At 42.0% G+C, this 20664-nt stretch overlaps 3 protein-coding genes across 6 annotated transcripts; 2 read left to right on the top strand and 1 right to left on the bottom strand.

The window, feature by feature from the left end:
- Window positions 1-646: 646 nt before the first annotated feature.
- Window positions 647-1729, top strand: cxcr2 (chemokine (C-X-C motif) receptor 2; the record flags this gene model as incomplete). The annotated part of the gene is made up of 1 exon (XM_079517714.1): window positions 647-1729. The coding sequence occupies one exon, from the start codon at window positions 647-649 to the stop codon at window positions 1727-1729; it is 1083 nt and encodes a 360-aa protein (XP_079373840.1).
- Window positions 1730-4249: 2520 nt separating this feature from the next.
- Window positions 4250-14115, top strand: faima (Fas apoptotic inhibitory molecule a). Of its 2 annotated transcripts, none has more exons than XM_079519139.1 (5): window positions 4250-4388; window positions 4948-5078; window positions 6689-6917; window positions 11478-11527; window positions 12460-14115. In XM_079519139.1, exons 2-5 carry the CDS (start codon window positions 4965-4967, stop codon window positions 12607-12609), a joined length of 543 nt encoding a protein of 180 aa, XP_079375265.1. In that variant the 5' UTR covers window positions 4250-4388; window positions 4948-4964; the 3' UTR covers window positions 12610-14115. The 2 variants fall into 2 exon arrangements, with proteins under 2 accessions (XP_079375265.1, XP_079375264.1); XM_079519138.1 differs by having other exon boundaries at window positions 4945-5078.
- Window positions 14116-14225: 110 nt separating this feature from the next.
- Window positions 14226-20179, bottom strand: parp9 (poly(ADP-ribose) polymerase family member 9). Of its 3 annotated transcripts, XM_079519136.1 has the most exons (9): window positions 19891-20179; window positions 19485-19667; window positions 18309-19199; window positions 17200-17427; window positions 16837-17055; window positions 16530-16596; window positions 15772-16253; window positions 15424-15586; window positions 14226-15059 (listed from the first exon to the last, which is right to left on the bottom strand). In XM_079519136.1, the coding sequence occupies exons 3-9, from the start codon at window positions 19176-19178 to the stop codon at window positions 14779-14781; spliced, it is 2310 nt and encodes a 769-aa protein (XP_079375262.1). In that variant the 5' UTR covers window positions 19179-19199; window positions 19485-19667; window positions 19891-20179; the 3' UTR covers window positions 14226-14778. The 3 variants fall into 3 exon arrangements, with proteins under 3 accessions (XP_079375262.1, XP_079375261.1, XP_079375263.1); XM_079519135.1 differs by lacking the exon at window positions 19485-19667 and having other exon boundaries at window positions 19891-20178; XM_079519137.1 differs by lacking the exon at window positions 19485-19667 and having other exon boundaries at window positions 19908-19977.
- Window positions 20180-20664: the final 485 nt, after the last annotated feature.

The raw sequence follows: 20664 nt of genomic DNA, 5'->3' as shown, positions 1-20664 counted from the left end.
GGTTATTTGTGGGGATAGAAAACACATATGGGAGCCCCAAAAACACAAAAGAAATGGAAAAAGTTGAATTTTATGTTATAGGTCCTTTAAGTTTTTGAGGATGAAAAACACCTGTTGTCACGGCCCTACAGATAGATAATATCCAGGGTTTAGCAAACATCCTGTGACACAATGATTGATAACATTGCTCTGCTCTTCTGCACATATCTCCCCCAACAATATTTCCTGTGACCACATTTGTCTCTTATGAAGTGGCTCGCTTTTAATTCCATCAGTATTCATTTCAAGAAAAGGAGGAGACATAACCTTTACTTCATTCAGTGTTTTGAGACCTCCGGGTAAGAACTTGAAAGAATATTTGTTTCAATTAGAATGGATATAGTAGATATGGACTGGAGTACACATTATATATATTATTACATATTATTATATATATAAAATACATGTATTAAAAGGTATGCATGATGCTCAGAACAAATGCATTTTGTCAGACCTCAGTGGTACCAAAATACTAATATTAGGTTGGTATACCAATATGCTGGTAATATTAATATAATATCTACTGTTATTAATTCTACTGTGCTGTTACTACTACTACTACTACATTAAATATTGCATTTGTTTTATTTTAATGAAGTTTCTGAAAATGGACTCTGAAGAATACGAGTTTGACTTCATCTCTGATGAACTGTCCAATGCAACCTATGAACCGGTAGGAGAGTTGGCTACCCCCTGTGACCCGTCCATTTGGGGTTTGAGTGGCTCGGCCCTGATGATTACCTACATTGTGGTGTTTGTCCTCAGCATGCTGGGAAACAGTCTGGTTGTGTATGTGTATGTGTATGTGGTCTGCTACATGGGGAAGCTTAGAACCTCCACAGATATCTACCTGATGCACCTGGCTCTGGCGGACCTCCTATTCTGCCTAACGCTCCCTTTCTGGGCCGTCTACGTTCGTTCTGGCTGGATTTTCGGAAACATCCTGTGCAAGCTCCTGACGGGCCTCCAGGAAGCTTCGATCTACGTTGGTGTCTTTTTGCTGGCTTGCATCAGCGTGGACCGCTACTTTGCCATCGTGAAAGCAGCACAGTTCCTGTCTTCGAGGCGTCACCGGGTGGGACTGGTCTGTGGTGTCGTATGGCTGGTGGCAGGCATGCTCTCCTTGCCAGTGGCACTTCGGAAGGAGGTTATGACGGAGGGGCATCTTATGTGCTCTGAAAACCTCACTGGTGAAAGCAACGACAAGTGGCGAATTGGTGTGCGCGTCATGCGTCACACACTGGGTTTCTTCCTGCCGCTGGTGGTGATGGTTTTCTGCTACGGCAACACAGTAGGAACGCTGCTCCACACGCGCAACATGCAAAAGCAGAAGGCCATGCGTGTCATTCTAGTGGTGGTGCTGGCGTTTGTTCTGTGCTGGCTCCCACACAACATCACCATCCTGATAGACACGCTCATGCGGGGAGGATCACTTGGGTTGGAGTCGTGCGACATTCAGAACAGAGTGGACGTGGTCCTGCACGTGACACAGCTGATGGCCTACACACACTGTGCAGTGAATCCTGTGCTGTATGCCTTCATCAGCCAGAAATTCCGGAACCAGCTGCTGGCAGCTCTCTGCAAACATGGCCTGATCAGCAACAGGCTACTGATGGCTTATACAAAGGGCTCTGTGGGTAGCACAGGAAGCCTCAGGTCTAGGTCAAGGAACACATCCGTTACACAGTAAATGACCAGCTATGGGCAACTTTTGCTAGTACATTAGGTTATCCATTGCTCAACCCTTGCGTTTGTTATGTTAAATACATGAATTACTATGTTGATTTTTCTGAAGTGGTTTTGCACTGGGGTCTGGATCTGGTCTGTGAAATTGTGATAGAACGTGCAAAACAATTAAAAGAATGGAATATGTTGCCTCCTCCTTTAGCAGGTGTTAAATTGCAAGATGCTGATCTAGTTTTTGCTTTTAAAAACGTGAGCATTCAATATTCACGATTTGTATGTATCATTACATCCTGTGTACATATAAGAGTACAATTATTTTGTTGTGGTTCCTCAGACATTGTAGCAGCAATAATAATAATAATAATAATAATCAATAAAGCCAATAATGAATCTAAAAGAATATCAGCAACAGCGATACGGGATCAAGTTTGTACATTGGTTCTAGCACGATTGAGGTACTTGAAGGTGCTCTGTAAGGTTCCTATACTCAGACAGTTAGAAATATCTATTTACAGAAAACTAAAAGAATGTGAAATTGCCATGGTAGCTTTTTGTCAAATATGAATTAATTACAGAGATATAACTGTTGGTCAAAATGCCATAAGTCCTCCAAAACCTTTCTGTACATATGAGTTCATGTCACTCAGGTCATGTATCACTGTGGGGCGACTGTGGCTCAAGAGGTAGAGCAGGTCGTCCAATGATCCATGGGTCGGCGGTTCGAATCCCGGCTCCTCCTGTCTACATGTCGAAGTGTCCTTGGGCAAGACACTGAACCCCGAATTTCTCCTGATGTGCTGGTTGGTACCTTGCATCTATGTAAAGCGCCTTGGATAAAGGCGCTATATAAATGCACCATTTACTGTGGAAAACAGTTTTTCTTTTTGTCTTTCTTTTCGATTAATAATAAGATTACTTAATCTCTCAAATCAAGGAAGTGGTGGAGTTGACGTCTTATGTTCATAAATGGCTGCATGCATACATTTCCGTTTCTAAATGTTTTTTACATTAGGGTTTGCTATGGTGTAAAATTATGCATAGATATCGTTTTCCTGAGTTATGCTAAGGTGTTGACTGGACTTTAAGGTTGTGGGAAGACAGAATTGTTCAGTCCAAACATAAATAATAATTAAAATAAAACCAACAGAAATCAAATCATAATTTCTACCAAACCTCAGCCTCAGGGGGGTTCTGTGGTGCCTACCATTAGCTATTTTTCAAACCTGTTACTCTTTGTATTTTACCATGACATTGTTTTGTTTCATTAAAATACCATTGTTGTGGCATTCCATTTAATTGATTAATTCCATTTAATAATGCCTATAGTTCCTTTGCACTTCATCTTAGGTTGTTTTTGTGAAAGGAACGCAAAAGTTATAGATTTATTAGTTTTAGTATGTATAACTTGAAAGTAATAATGTTTTAAAGTAGTTTACCTCAAAAAATGGCATCTAGGTCTAATATAAAAGGAGTTTTCAACAGGTGGTCTGTGGACCACTGGTGGTCCGTGAAGCTATAGCATGTGGTCCCTTGTCCCTGACCATGCATTTAGAAACTTCTGTGCACTGTTCCGTGAAAGTGCGTCAATGTTGTCAGTAGCCTACTGGGAAGTCTGAGGTTAAGATATTCCACAGAAAAGGGAGTTAGAATTTCAAGAAGGGTAAGTGTACCAGCTTGCCTGATTGAGTCATCATTATTAGGAAATGTGTCCATATAATCATGTCATCATGTGTCTGCTCTATAGTTACTGTATATCAGTCAACCTGAGGAATAGGAATAGATCAGTGGTTCTCAAAAGAAGAAGAAGAAGAAGAAGAAGAAGAAATTATATTTTCATCTCATATTTCAGTTAAATATTGGCTGGGCTCGATAATTTGTTGCACGTAGTATCTTGCAACGAATAAAATCAAGCCAGTCAGTCAGTCAGTCATGGTTTAATCATTTTTCCCCCTTCTTTTTTGTAAGATATTTATTTGGGGGGCTTTTATTGGGGCCTTTATTGATAGAATCATGTACATGCAGTAGGTCGACAGGGAACAGGGAAAGAGATGGGGGAAGACACGCAACAATGGACCACTAGGCCAGCCCGGGCCAATTTCAATCTTTTTATTAGCTATTAATTCAAATAAGGTTTATATTTGATGGACTTTTGAAATACTGTATTATTTAAATATATTTTAATGCATTTAACAAACTGGCATTTTATTTATATTTTAAAACATTTTCCCATGGACCACCTGCAGGTCTATTAGGCCATGGATGATGGACCACTAGTAGTCCGTGAGGCGTGGACCATCGGTTGAGAAACACTGATATGACATGGGATTCATCATGCATTACATAGCAAGTGTTACAAAAGCACTAATCTTATCCGAACACAACAGTGGTCCCCATGTTGCTTCTTATTAGTCGGGGTGGTGGTCCCTGGTTCACAATCAGTTGAAAACCCCTGCCATATAATCATGGTTTGACCTATTTGACTCTTTGACATGATGACTCCACCAGTGGGCGTCGCTAGAAATCACACTCTTATGTTACCATAGTAACAGTAAAGCCTGTGTTGTTTGGCTAAGAAAGCTACATACGTTTTAGTGGACGTTTTAGTGGTTCTTAACGTATTTGTTATAAACTAATCGAGTGGACCGACTTCGAAATCCATTAAGGTAATTGCAAAGATATTGAAATGCTGGCGTTTTGTGCTATGGTTAACAGTGTGTAGTTGACTAGTTGGTAGCGCGGCCAAAGGCTAGGTTGAGCTACTATTAGCTATAGTAGTAAGTAGAACCCTACTCTAAGGTAGAACCTTGGTAAACACGGCTATGTCCGGTTCAGGGCTTTCAAAAATAAAAGCACGACTGCGCTAATCTACAGCTACTTACTTCATTTTTATGCAAAACACGGACACCGGAATGTGCATCGCGGGCCAAGGGTGCCTAATGCTGCCAGACAGACCCAACGAAATCTCTGCACATTAATCTATTCGATTCAAACATAAATTCGATGTTTAACTTACTTGACCGACCTAGATATAGCTAGAGGACCCTCTGTTATCGAGGACGGGTTGGATGGATGTAAAGTGAAACTGTGAAAGGAAAGGCACTCAAATTTACTACAACTTGCGTTTAAAAAAAAAATACAGCTTACCGTGGATAACGTGTCGTGAAGTTAGCCAGTCTAGCATCGTTAAATCAACTTTGTTGTACGTGTCTACCCAAAAAGCAGGTGTTGGAGGTCTCGGGATGTCAAACGACCTGGTTGGCGTGTGGGAGGTGGCACTGAGTGACGGAGTGCATCGGATACAGTTTGAACACGGCACGACCACGGGGAAGAGGGTCATCCATGTTGATGGAAAGGTACATCGTCTTACTCTTCAATAAGTTCAAACCATGCCTCACCACTCGGTCATACTGTGTGCAGTAGCCTATACATGCCAACAGTCTCTTGTGTTGAGTAAAAGGTTTTGTTCGTGATTTCTTCTTGGTTAAAAGACAAAAGTTGTTTTTCTTTTGCTTAAATGTTTTTCCAGCAGCAGGGGTTTCCCCATCTCTCCAGCTCGTCTGTAGTAGTAAACAGAAAATACATTTCAGGTGTGTGACACCAATCTCATCCAATCAATAGAGCAGGAGAGAGAACCACATTTGTGTGCTCATTCTTTTGATGGCATCACTTTCAATTTCACTTGTTTATCCTTCCTGTATCCTGTTCTCTCTCCTCTCCTGTTTGGATGAAATTGGTATCCCGGGCCAGTGACCTGAAGATGTATTTTCTATTTACTAAACAGCTGGAGAGAAGGGGAGACCCCATGTTAACACTATAGTAATGATTACACTCTTCATGATTACAAAAATATCACTTAAGATCACAAAATATATCACTTACAGGCAGCACCTCTAAGAGGGTATGCGTGTGACAGCATCATCATACCTGGAAGTGAGTGTAGTGATGCAAATAGCTTCCATCCTTAGACTCACTTAACTGAGAAAGGACACAATCATGTCACCCCACTGGGGTCCTGGGATGCAATACTGTACTCAGTACTGTACTCTAACGTCGTTGAAGTAGGACTCATACAATGTCCCTGGGACCCATCTAATAGTAATAGACCACCCCTGGGCCCTGGGACCTATTACATTATAGACCTAAATCTATTTACATCACTGTGAGTGGCAAAAAACTACTTTCTGGCCTTGACAGCCCATACATCCAAACAGAAAAGTCCTATCTGATTGCATTAAACAATGTTAAACCACGTTAAACTCATTTTGCCACTCGATTTGCCACTCACTTTATGCATACGCATTATTTTTTTTTAGTCTCCTCCGTCCTCCTCCTGGAGGAGGTTCATGTCCAAAACAATTATTAAAAATAAATGAAAAACAAATTCCCCCGCACACCAGAAAATGGAGTTTGGAATTACAATAGGTTTGTATAGGAACTTAGGAAGGGGGCGGGGCAGCTCAAATGAATATCAAATAACTAAATACTGAATCGAGCGACTTAAAAATATCACTTCGACCATAGAACATAATTTATAACAGAAAATATCTGATCTACAAGCTCACATTACATCACAAATTCACAATACATCACAATGAGACACATGAAAACCTGAAATTTCTAAAAGTTATTTGAAATTTTCGCCTATACTGAGATTCCCAATAATATTGTAATTATGACAGGCTGAATGTGTTTAAACGTACTCCCATCATGTACAGAGGCACACAGTATGTAGCCTAATGTTTGTTTTTGTGGGGCACTCACCCCTCCAATGTCTGGCTTTCAGACATGAAAAAAAAAAAGAATCAGCATGCCCCCCCACAATCAGCATGCCCTGCCGTGACGCCATGTGGCACAGTGGCAGACACATTGGGCACCCCTCACTTCACACAAGTGTGATTTTTGTTGTTGTTAAAGTGCCACCTTTTAAACAAAAGCTTTGGACTACATTGATGTCATGTAACAGGAACTCATTCGGAGGGACTGGATGTTCAAGCTCGTGGGAAAGGAGACCTTTAACGTGGGCAACTCGGACACCAAGGCAACCATCAACATAGATGCAGTGAGCGGCTTCGCATACGAATACACCTTGGAGATCAACGGGAAGAGCCTGAAGAAGTACATGGAGAACCGGTCAAAGGTCACCAGCACCTGGGTGCTCAACTTGGACGGTGTGGACTGTAGGGTGGTCCTGGGTAAGCATGTCTGACTGTAGGGTGGTCGTGGGTAAGCACGTCTGACTGTAGGGTGGTCCTGGGTAAGACTGTAGGGTGGTCCTGGGTAAGACTGTAGGGTGGTCCTGGGTAAGCACGTCTGACTGTAGGGTGGTCCTGGGTAAGCATGTCTGACTGTAGGGTGGTCCTGGGTAAGCATGTCTGACTGTAGGGTGGTCCTGGGTAAGCACGTCTGACTGTAGGGTGGTCCTGGGTAAGCATGTCTGACTGTAGGATGGTCCTGGGTAAGACTGTAGGGTGGTCCTGGGTAAGCATGTCTGACTGTAGGATGGTCCTGGGGAAGACTGTAGGATGGTCCTGGGTAAGCATGTCTGACTGTAGGATGGTCCTGGGTAAGCACGTCTGACTGTAGGGTGGTCCTGGGTAATCACGTCTGACTGTAGGGTGGTCCTGGGTAATCACGTCTGACTGTAGGGTGGTCCTGGGTAAGACTGTAGCGTAGTCCTGGGTAAGACTGTAGGGTGGTCCTGGGTAAGACTGTAGGGTGGTCCTGGGTAAGACTGTAGGGTGGTCCTGGGTAAGACTGTAGGGTGGTCCTGGGTAAGACTGTAGGGTGGTCCTGGGTAAGACTGTAGGGTGGTCCTGGGTAAGACTGTAGGGTGGTCCTGGGTAAGACTGTAGGGTGGTCCTGGGTAAGACTGTAGGGTGGTCCTGGGTAAGACTGTAGGGTGGTCCTGGGTAAGACTGTAGCGTAGTCCTGGGTAAGACTGTAGGGTGGTCCTGGGTAAGACTGTAGGGTGGTCCTGGGTAAGACTGTAGGGTGGTCCTGGGTAAGACTGTAGCGTAGTCCTGGGTAAGACTGTAGCGTAGTCCTGGGTAAGACTGTAGCGTAGTCCTGGGTAAGACTGTAGCGTAGTCCTGGGTAAGACTGTAGGGTGGTCCTGGGTAAGACTGTAGGGTGGTCCTGGGTAAGACTGTAGGGTGGTCCTGGGTAAGACTGTAGGGTGGTCCTGGGTAAGACTGTAGGATGGTCCTGGGTAAGACTGTAGGGTGGTCCTGGGTAAGCATGTCTGACTGTAGGATGGTCCTGGGGAAGACTGTAGGATGGTCCTGGGTAAGCATGTCTGACTGTAGGATGGTCCTGGGTAAGCACGTCTGACTGTAGGGTGGTCCTGGGTAATCACGTCTGACTGTAGGGTGGTCCTGGGTAATCACGTCTGACTGTAGGGTGGTCCTGGGTAAGACTGTAGCGTAGTCCTGGGTAAGACTGTAGGGTGGTCCTGGGTAAGACTGTAGGGTGGTCCTGGGTAAGACTGTAGGGTGGTCCTGGGTAAGACTGTAGGGTGGTCCTGGGTAAGACTGTAGGGTGGTCCTGGGTAAGACTGTAGGGTGGTCCTGGGTAAGACTGTAGGGTGGTCCTGGGTAAGACTGTAGGGTGGTCCTGGGTAAGACTGTAGGGTGGTCCTGGGTAAGACTGTAGGGTGGTCCTGGGTAAGACTGTAGCGTAGTCCTGGGTAAGACTGTAGGGTGGTCCTGGGTAAGACTGTAGGGTGGTCCTGGGTAAGACTGTAGGGTGGTCCTGGGTAAGACTGTAGCGTAGTCCTGGGTAAGACTGTAGCGTAGTCCTGGGTAAGACTGTAGCGTAGTCCTGGGTAAGACTGTAGCGTAGTCCTGGGTAAGACTGTAGGGTGGTCCTGGGTAAGACTGTAGGGTGGTCCTGGGTAAGACTGTAGGGTGGTCCTGGGTAAGACTGTAGGGTGGTCCTGGGTAAGACTGTAGGGTAGTCCTGGGTAAGACTGTAGGGTGGTCCTGGGTAAGACTGTAGGGTGGTCCTGGGTAAGACTGTAGGGTGGTCCTGGGTAAGACTGTAGCGTAGTCCTGGGTAAGACTGTAGCGTAGTCCTGGGTAAGACTGTAGCGTAGTCCTGGGTAAGACTGTAGCGTAGTCCTGGGTAAGACTGTAGCGTAGTCCTGGCCTCCTGGGTATGGGTTTGTGTGTTCATTGATTCTCCACATTTGATTCTACATGAGTGGTTTTCAAACCCTTTTTGTATCAAGGGCAAGGCCCATTATTTATTGGGCATTTGAGCCACGGACCACCATTTGATGAGATCAGACCCGAAATATTTTATTGTTGTTGGATAAGATTTTGTCCACAATTCCATGCTGTATTGATGGTGGTACCATATGAGAGATAACATGCAAACGTTGATCAAAATAACATTTCTTCTACATTCTCTAATATTGTGTAGACGTAAATTAAGTAATTCATATTAACAATAAATGTAACTCTTGAGAGCGTAAAATAAATGTTACGCTCTCAAGAGTTAAAGATCTATAAGGGTCCATTTCGTTACCAACTCCATCATTTAGCTGGGGACCACCAGGATTCAGATTCAGATTCCTTTATTAGCCATTGTGTAGCACAGTTTGTTTCTTTTGGCATTTGCGTGTGTGCATTCCATTATTTTTGAGTGGTGTAAACCACTCCTACAACTGGCTTTTTTGTGCAGAAAAAATGAGCATGGTTGCTATGTTCACCCTGTTGTAATGACGTAATGAAATCACACCCGGGTGAACAGGGTGAACATAGCAACCATGCTCATTTTTTCTGCACAAACAAAGCCAGGTAATGAAATCACACCCCGGTGTGATTTCAATACGTCAGACATGATTTCATTACGTCAGACAGACCTTACACCACTCAGTTCACACGGGTGTGATTTTTCACATATAACAAATAAATACGAACAACACAAAGACGACACCATGCCAGAAAGAACCCCATCAAAGACCACCACCAGTGGTCCTCGGACCACAGGTTCTATATCATGTACACCTGAGCTGTTTTTCCACCGATGGGGAACAGAGTCTGAAGCTGTAGTGACTGGATTTAGTCATTCCAATTAATTAGAGTTGGAACGTACAGCACAACAGCACTCTCAAAGTGGGGTCTGAGCCGAGGACCCCCAGTGGTCCATGAGGGGGTTCCAGGGTAGGGGGTCTCCAGCAAAATGAGGAACGGTTTAACCACTAACCCAATTTTATAAATCATCTTTAACCCTATTTTGTTGATCAGCTATTAGAAAATAGCTGATCTACAAGCTTACAGCACTTTGCAATGCATTGTGATCTTGTAGATCGGCTATTTTTTAAACATTTAGAAAAATTGTGAGAGATTTGGGGGTTCTTGACATGAAAATGTTTGCGAACCACTGACTGGAGTAGAGAACTTGAGAATTGATGACTACCCGGCCAGTACCCACTGATGTGTTGGCATGGATGTAAAGTCAATGTTGAGGGCTAATCTCTTTAGCAGCTTAAAGCCCAGGTCTTTACAGTACCATGTTCACCTTGCTTGACTCCTTGCTTATAGTAACAGACATTAATACAGATGATCGGATCACATAACACCTGGCTAGTAATATAAAGACTTATGACTGCTAAATTGATCCACGGTAATGACAGTGTAATGGCTTCTGTGTAGCCTGCATGTGCAGTACTATGATAAACACATTGTAGGATGCACTGGCATGCACAGGTAGGGCTGGGTCACATGGATACAATCAAATATCACTATATCTTTTACTAAATACTGTACACAATATTGTTAGGATGCCTATTGGTGCTTTCACAAAATATTTTCACAATGCGATTTTTGATCAATAATAATCATTAATGCCTACAATGATGTGGGTAAAGGCAAATACTAGAACAGCTAGTGCAGCCTAAACGATCAGGAATGCATTTTCATGCAGGCACCTGATGGAATATCCACATATTGCTTGCCTGCACACAGCATGTCAGGGAATGCTTCCAGAGACATTCTTAATGTCTGTTGATGCCTTTTGCACGTCTGCAGATCGACAAGTGTATTGGACAAGACCATTGGCCGTCTAATGCAGAAGAAAGGACTCCCACATAACCTAAATGTTGTTCCTGTTCCAAATATTTTCATTTGCAAGTGATAAAGATGGTGTTTGTGAATCCTTTCTTCTGCATAATTAAGCCACAAGTTATACAAGATACATAACAGCAATTTCTGTGTTAGCCGATACCGAATACCGATACCAGTGTTGTGATCTCGTGTTGTGTTTATAGCTATCTAGCTATATATCTTGTGTTGTGTTTATAGCAGACACTCAAATGTGCACTTGCAGTTTGGGCAACTCCAAAGCAAACTCCAGCCATAGTGTCAACCCCTTACCCCTGTGTCGGATCGGTGGTTAGACTGGCATATTTGCCAATACCGATATGACCCGATATGACAAATAAGGGCCGATATCGATACAGTATCGGGACATATCTACTAAAGATACAGTAATTACATGGCACTCTGAGTTATGATCAGTGCTCAGTCTCTTGGGAAGCCACACTTAGAAATAGGCTGCTAAAATATTACTAATATAAGTGAATGAGGTACAAGTCTATTATGTACATGCATGAGCAGCAATCACTTGGAGTTTTCCGTTGTTTATACATCCTGTGCTGTGCTTTGTTACTGTCACTAACAGAATCATCACAATGTGTTCTCATTTTCAGTTGTCTGTTATTAAATGAATTTCTCTTTTTCTTTTCACAGAGAAAGATACTATGGATATTTGGTGTAATGGACAAAAGATGGAGACTGCCGTAAGTGTGAATCTTCAGTGTGACTTTGATGTTTTTCTGGTACTTCAGTGTAATTGTCAGTTTAGGAATTCATACATTTTACTCCTACTAGTCCTACAGCCGAAGCCGAGGTGGACGGGTGGGAAATTTGGTATATATTTATTGGCCTAAAATATTGTCTATATGCATACATTCATGAATCCACTTGCTGACCGGCTGAAAGTATTGGGCAATTTTTTTTATAGAGGTTTCTTGTGACCCTACCATTTACATCCTATGGCAGGCAAAAATGTCAAACTTTCCTTTTGCTTTAAGTAGCATGTGACATGTCAAACTAGGGGGTTTTCATGATTCTGAATCCATTCCAACCATTAGTTTTGCACAAAATACACTCCTTGGGCTAAAAACAGCCATAGACATCATGACAAATGTGATGAGGTCAGCATATTTTGGGCACATTTGGGAAAGTGGCTATGGCTGCTTTTAGCCCAAGGAGTGTATTTTGTGCAAAACTAATGGTTGGAATGGATTCTGAATCATGAAAAACCCCTAGTTTGACATGTCACATGCTACTTAAAGCAAAAGGAACATTTGACATTTTTGCCAGCCATAGGGTGTCAATGGTAGGGTCACAAGAAACCCCTATAAAAAGGATTGCCCAATACTAACAGCCGGTCAGCAAGTGGATTCATGAATGTATGTATATAGACAATATTTTAGGCCAATAAAAAATATACCAAATTTCCCACTAAATTTCCCAATAAAAATATACCAAATTTCCCACTTTAAACAAAAGAAGCCTGCCGGCTGCCGGACTATACAGGATAATGGTTACGACAAAATCAGGCTCTGCTGATCTGGAGCTGGAAATATAAGACTCCATAGTACTTGGTATTCTGGAGAATACTATCAGAAGTCAAACCTTACTTTTTCGTACCGGTTTGTTTCTAAAGGGGGAGTTTGTGGAGGACGGCACTGAGACGCACTTCACTCTTGGCGATCATGACTGCTGCATCAAGGCTGTCAGTAGTGGAAAGAGGCGAGACGGCATCATCCAAACACTGCTTGTAGATGGCACGGAGATAGCTGAATGCACAGAGTGACAGTTGTGCGTGTGTGTGTGTGCGTTAGTGCGTACATGTGCCCATGCATGTATGTTTACCTTCATGCAAAAGGAGACACTGGTTTGTGTGAATGTGTAATTTGTGTAGGTATGCGTTTCAAGACCTCGTTTCAATCAGGGACCAGCTGACTAGAAGACTGTTCTCTTCTGTTTTGATGGGTATTCTGCAGAAGTAAGGGCATCCATAGACCAGTGAGGGTTGCTATTATATTTAATATTCCAGTATCTGGTGCTCTGATGGTCACAGTCTAGGGATTCAATCAAATCCACTGCGGTGCTTCTGGATTGGCTGAGCATCTACAGGTATATACGAACACAATTGGCCGTAGGGTGATCTTTATCATTGCGCTAGACGGCTAGACACTCCAGCGGGCTGGAGTGCTTGTCAGAGTGTTGAATGGAGGACAGAGGCACATGTCCTTCTGGGGGTCTCCTCACTGGCATGTGCACCAGTAGGGTGCAAAGAAATGTGTCGGGAGGGTAAATTGGCGTTTAACTAAAGTGGTAGAAAAAAGGGTGAAAAATAATCTGTTAAAAAAAAATGATATACTGTATACAGCAGGACCTGCATATTTCATGAGGTCCAGACATAATTTATAGTTTCAGATCCGACAGCCTAGTTCAACTACACTTCTTTAACTGGAGTGATCCTTTGTACAGAACCATGTTAACACGTGTGTTGTATTTTTATCATTCATTTAGCTTTTTGTAGGCAGCTGCAGATGTGGTAGGTGCATCAAAACATGTTCCTGAGTGCATAGACTGTAATTTTACAGATGCTTGCTTAAGTCAAAATGTCCTACAGTTTGATAGACTGTCAGTCTCTTTCTGACAGTAATGGCAGCTATACACACCCTATACTGTACACCACCAAGGTAAATAAAATATACACACCCTATACTGTACGCCACCAAGGTAAATAAAAAAGGAATCCATTGCCATTTCGAAACACATTTAGACACCCTGTCCATCCTTAGCATTCTGTTGTTTAAATTATTCAAATGTATTTTTTATTTTTATTTTATGGAGCTGGTTATGTGGAAAAAACTAGACCTTTTACTTGATCATAAATGGACCTAATAGAATATTTCAGAAGAAGAAGAAAATGTTGTGGTAACAACATTGCATTGACAATAAGTGGATGTCAAGTTTTGGACATGTAGTTTTCCACAGAAACTTACATTTTATATCCAAGTGCTTAATGTTCATGTACACGTAATGTATATTATACATTGTCAGACATTGTTTGTAATAATGTAGTGTTGACCTTCAAATATTATTTTATTAAAAGGTATACAGAACTCAGATCAGATTACTTCAATGACCAGTTAATAGCTTTTCACAAATCACAATGCGTAAATATCTGACTGCAATACCAGTTTAGTAAGTGCATGTATTTTAAATAAGATAAGCTATTTTCAGTCCACTCATTGACACCCTTGAACGTTAATGGATCAACTAGTTTTTTTGTAGTTGTGATGATGCATCTGAAATGATTGTAGTATAATACCGTGTTATGATGTCACTGCATTCCCTTTAGACTGGTTATTCTACATTCTTTACACAAAGAGCAAACCTGACATTCAAACAGCGATCAGGTTTTATTTTAGATTTCAGTGTCACAGTTTCACTACTCAGTCTGGTACACACATGGCCAATGGCCATTGTCAGTTGTTACTTGTTACAACAAATGTAGTCATTGTCTTGCATAAATTATGTTGTTACTCCCAGTATGTCATACAAAACAAAAACAAACCAAAATCACTTCTATTTCAGGAAACATTGGACATTTTCTCTGAAGGCACTTATTATATGGAGAAAACTTGGAATTTGCATTATTTATCACAGAGTAATAATGAATCACTAGATTTTACATATTAATAAGAATTTAGTTGTACAGCATACAAGGACAATCTTCTAAATCAAACCCATAATAAGTGTATATAACAAGGTTATAAAATATATAACGTAGTGCCTTTCCTCCAGTGGCTCCTCAAGATAGGATGCTTAGCCAGAAACCAATAATTCAACATAAATGATTTAATTATCACTACCTCAGTCAGAAACAGTACAAGATCACAGAAATCTGATTATTATTATTAATTTAACGAAAGAAGGGGGGAAATAAATCCCCAACATATTCTCTTCCTTAGTTACTGAGAAGTTTGCAGATGATAATGTACTCTGGCAAAGCTTGGTGACCATTGAAAATGACAGATATACCCATTCCTCCATGTAGACTGTCGTAGCGACAGAGTGGATCATCTCTGATAGGAGGTGGCACAATCAAACCTGGTTCACCAAGGACGGAGTTCCCCGTCAGCACCTGGGCCTCCACAAAGTACAGATACTTCTCTTCCATGCTTTTCCACACGTTCATGGCCTCGTCCACTTTGCCAGTGAAGTAAATGCCATCTCCATACCGTGGGTCTGTGCATGGAATAATTTGTATTTTTATTTGTACCCCATCTTTCTTTTTATCCATCCTTCAGTAATGCAAATAGCCCACTAATTTGAGAAAGGACGCAATCATGTCACACTCCGGGGGTCCTGGGATGCAATACTGCACTCAGTACTGTACTCTAACGTTGGTGAAGTAGGACTCGTAAAATGTCCCTGGGACCCATCTAAAAGACCACCCCTGGGTCCCGGGACCCATTACATTGCATCACTGATTACAAACAACACATTCCATTACTATACTACATGACAGGTTATTAGAAGAAAAGAAAAGAAAAACAATCATTATTATGTCACCTATGTTCCGTATTTTGTAAAAGATTCATTAACATACCATCGGGTGGTGCATACTCCCTCTGGAATCCAACATGGCTGACCATATTGCAGAACTGCACGCGAATGCGTTGGTACATTCGTTGAGGAGCGTTTGTAGACTGTAGCTGTTTTCGCTTCAGGTCAAAGTGCTCCTTCAGAGTGCAGTTCTCCACTCGGTCAACCTAACGGCATCATATAATAATAATTTAAAAAAAAACTTTTGGTCAGGCAATTTTGTGATAGTTTCCATAACACTAAATCAATTAAATATATCTTTGGTGGAGTATTATGTTATTCTTTAAATGGTGGTGGTCCATTTGGAATGATATACAGACTGACAAACATGTTTTGTTGACTTCTCTCTTACCCTGACCACTTTCAGCCCACAAGAGCGCATCTCATTATCTCTGTCACAGAAGTCCTGACCGGACTTCTCACATGGCTTTCTTTCATAGGACACCTTGGGAGAGGCCGTCAGGGTCATCAAGTCAACTTCCTCGTCGACAAAGTCCTTCTGGACTTTGCAGAGCATGGCTTCCACTTGCAACGCAACAACTCTGATATCTTCATTTGATTCCCCTTTTACTATTACGCCAGCACAACCGTTCTCAAAGAACTCCTCAATAGAGACACCTTGTTTGGCTTCACGGTGCAACTGTTGGAATTCCTGCTCCCCAAAGTACTGGATGAAGTTGTTGTGCACAACGATAGAGCCAGAGGAATAGAAGAGAAGGAGTTCCAGCCATTCTTTGGCTTCCTGTGTCGCTTCATCAGATGCATTGGTCAGTCTGATCTGTGGATTGGGAGTCACACTTGGATGTGCCTGACTGACATTGCTGTGCTCAAATCCTGATAAGAAAAGCATGCATGAGAAAGACAATTACTTCTGCATGTTTGAATTGTTATTTATTTTCCAATATGGAATATGGCACAATATGATCCCCCCCCCCCCCCCCCCATCTCTTTATTAACATTTTCCGGTTTACAAGAAAGACGTGAAAAGGTGAAAGTATTAAGACTTTCATTTCACAAAGATAAAACAAGAACTAGACGGTGCAGACACAAAATTGAAATAAAATCAAAAAGAGGACATGACAAAAATGAAGGGAAACATCTTGTTCTTACCTTGTGAAGAGCTAGGGGAAGAATCAGATGTCCTGCCTTGGAGAGATCTCAACTGATCCTCAAAAGCCTAGAAAGAGGGTTATATATTTTCTAGTAGATATTTTACAATTAAATGGAATGGAATTTAATATTGCTGTTTAACTCTGTATTATCATCATGGTATCTATCCTTAGCTTTTATTGTTAATTGCTTTATCGCTTTTGTGACCGTTTAAAAAATTATCATACAAATGCAGTATTCTTTTGAATTATTCATAAGGAACAATTTGCCATGAACTGCAGACTAATATTGGCAACACACTTCTTACCTTAAATGTGTCATTGTCAGAAGGAAAAATGACAATGTCAATGTCCATGATAACTTGTTGGTGTTTATGGGCAAATTTCTCCATTATATCTGTCATGATCGTGGCGACCTCAGTATTACTGAATCCCAGATTACCAGTACCAATGGCTGGGAAGGCAATTGATCTGTGGGATTTTGCGGTTGCCTGGGTTAAGCATTCCCATATTGCTTGGGAAAGAATCTGAAATGGAGTTTATATTAATAAACAGGGAGACAAGCATATACAGTATATATATATAAGGTATGCCATGATGCACACAGTAATGTGATGTTATGTGAAATGCCAGTTGCGATAATCTGAAAGAAATGTTCACTCATGCTGTACCTGTTGTGCTGATTCTTGGTAACTATTAGCACACAATGTGTGATACACCTCTTTACAATGTAGCTTGTATGCTTGTGTCACCATGACATGATATTTCTGGTGAGAGTTTCTATAATATTTCTCAATTTCATTTTGCATTTTGTGACCAGCTTTTTGCAAAATAGCGTTGGAGATCTGACCATCTGACAGCTTGAGCGATTTTGAAGCAGTGTTCACGATCACATCCGTCTGAAAGGAGACAAAACAAATACAGAGGAATTATTAAAAACTTCATCCTCTTGTACTGACGGTTCTCTTTTTGAGTGGTGTAAACCACTCCTACAACTGGCTGTTAGTCTGTCTGTGCTCAAAAAATGAGCACGGTTGCTATGGTCACTCAGTTCACACGGGTGTGATTTTTTTAAATGTGTGTGGCTTTCGCCTTTATTTTATATTGTTTATAGAGGGATAGACAGTAGGCTGACAGGAAATGGGGATAGAGATTGGGGGGGTGACATGGGGCCGTCGGGATCGAGAGTCGAACCCACGTCACACGGCCAGACTGGGCTACCAGCCAGGGTGCCTGGACCGCTGAGCTACGGCCCAGGCCGACGATTCTCTTTAAAAGGTATTGAAAGTGATATTTTTTCGTTAAAAAACAGATAGTAATAGTGCTCTTCACGCGGTCTCTCCATCTCTTTAATAAAGGGAAGGGGAAAAATGCAGGTGGGTTGCCAATTTCATCCTAATCAGGAGAGAGTAGCTTCCATTTTATAGGTGTCCAGTTCCAATTTTGCCTGCTTGTTTTATTTTATTTTGTTTTTCCATCACTTCCAATTTAACTTTTACTGTATCCTGTATGAGTTCTCCTAATTGGATACAACCCATATCCTGGCCTGAACATGTATTTTCTGTTTACTAAAAACCTGTAAAGAGAAGGGGAAACCCCTGTTACTAAACACTCTTATTACTTTATTTAACGCTTATTTTAACCAAAAGGAAATATCACTTGACTACAAGTTCTAAACTAAATCATCATATCAAAGGAAAACTCAAAACTTCCACACCAATATTAGTTGATGCTTGTTTCATGCAAAATAGAATATAACTGCCTCCCTATGTATTCTTACCTGCTGTTCCTCAATTTTACCCTTCTTCAGGGTCATTCTGACATTGTTAACTTGAACAGTGGTTGTTGAGGCGTTGGAGGCACCTTTTCCATGACTCCCAGCTGCGTGGCTGTATGATTTAGTTGTGGTGGAGACAAGGTTCTGACAGGCTCTGTGCATTTCACCGACAGAAGGATCGTCATGGTTCACCAGGTGGATCTCACGTAGTGGATATTTCGTTTGGTATGTCTTGTCATGGTATTCTTTCAGTGTTGACACTATTACGTCTGCACATCGGTGCAGGGGGAAGTTGAACAGGCCAGAACTCAGAGCAGGAATCGCCACAGATTGCAGACCATGTTTCTCCACTTGATTAAGGATGCTCTTCACTGCCTTTGCCAGTTTGGGCTCAGCCTGAGAAACCATGGCTGCAGTTGGAAATGCTGGTAGACATGGGCCCACGGCATGAATTATCTTTTTGCATGGCAGGGCTCCACCAGCATTAGTGACAACTGCGTCACCTGTTTGCAATTTACCATTCTGTTGAATGTATTTATCACTCTCTTGCTGGATCACTGAGCCACCAGCTCTGGACAGTGCCAATGCAAGGCCACCATAATGTTGAAGTTGGTCATTAGCGGCATTGACCACAGCATCCACTCGGAAGCTGGTGAGATCAGCTTTCCATACAGACACCTTCAGGCCCTTGTGCAGCTCAACAGAAAACTTCTTCTCAGGGACCACGGTTGGTTTCCTATTGCCTGAACCCACACCATAGAATTCAGCATTACATCCAAATTTGCTTTGGACTATATCTCTCAGAACCGGTCCATATTTTTTCACAATGCTAATTGAGTCTCCATGAAGCTGTACATCTAATTGGCTGGCCATGGCTTCATCCACGCAATCAATCTATGGAGAAATGGATCAATAAGGTAATCAGAAATATGAAAATGTATGATGTATGGTTGACCTCACAAAGAAAATGTGAAACAAAAGTGAAAGCATCCTCTTTACATCCTCTACTGTGTTTGGTTCACAGTTGAGTTGTTTTTTTGAAGTTTTATAATTACAAGCAAATTCTAAAACATAAGGAGTAGCCTGCCCTTTTGGTTTATAAATTATTCATTTTGTTTAGGTTTATCTTTTTATAGCAGTAGTGGCAACTGGCAAGAATTGATTGCAGCTACATGGTACCTTGTTACGCCAGTAGATGGCGCCAGAGACCGCATCTGAGGCGAGTAGCTAGTCGCAAAAACAATGCATCATGGTGACTGAATGTTTTCAAATTTCAATTTATAACTACAGTCCAGTGCAGATCTACCCAGGACGTCCCCACAGTTTCACTTGCCAATTCCGAGTTGAGCGCCACAACTCTTTCTGTAATGTGCACATAAACGAACAGAACACGGGGCATTCAATAACAGTCCCTACCTACTACATACAGGATGTTCGTGTGTGTAAACAAAGAAAGAATTCAACTCCAAAGTTCAGACTGTAAACGATCGACGTTTAAGCCCACATTAACAGAGTTTGTGCTTTACAATCGTGCTTACCGTCGTGCTTTACAATAATTAATATATTATAGTAACGATTTGCTTACTTATTTGCTTGCACCACCACCCAACCGAGTTCCCCAGCAGCAGCTCCCTGGTTGTCCCAACTCCCGAATAAACGCGAAAACGAAACTACTGAGAATGAGATGACTCAGATGACACGCACTCACCCAGGTAGCCTAAGGGTAGCCCAGGTTCACATGATTCATGGCGGAACTTCAACCTGTTTTACGCACTTACCGGTACCCCATTTACATACAACGTTAACGCCTACATAAACGTTCAGATTTCAAATATAAAGTGCGCACCCCAGGGCCACGGATGTTACAATTATTCTCGGGTGTGTATTAGCACCCGTACCTGCCGTATTGTTAAATAAAAAAATGATTTGAATCCGATCCGTGGCCATTTCCTCAAAAAGTTATATTGCATTTTAGTGAAATACACCTCGCAACCGATAGGGTCGCGTAGTTGAAAACATGGTGAAAAAAATGAGCAAGTGGCCGGCGAACGGATTAAAATGCTTTTTATTGAAAATTCCGGAAGGCACGGGTGCTAATACCCGTCCGAGCAAAATTCTAAAATCCGTGGCCCGGGGGTGAGCACTTTATATTTTAAATCTGAATGTTTATGTAGTGGACGTTAACGTTGTAAATGGAGCAAGTGCGTAAAACAGGGTGGTCAATTGCGTCATGACATATGTTTCAGGGCTATATCACTCAGGCAAATATTTACCAACCAAGCGCTGACAGTGCATTTGATCTGTTTTATAATACCACTTCACGTCTTATCTCGTCTCCATGTGATTGTGATTGAGACAG

Source organism: Electrona antarctica, assembly GCF_951216825.1.
Source record: "Electrona antarctica genome assembly, chromosome: 13".
NCBI lineage: Eukaryota > Metazoa > Chordata > Actinopteri > Myctophiformes > Myctophidae > Electrona > Electrona antarctica.
The sequence above is the reverse complement of the archived record's forward strand: the minus strand, read 5'-3'. Positions and strand labels throughout refer to the sequence as shown.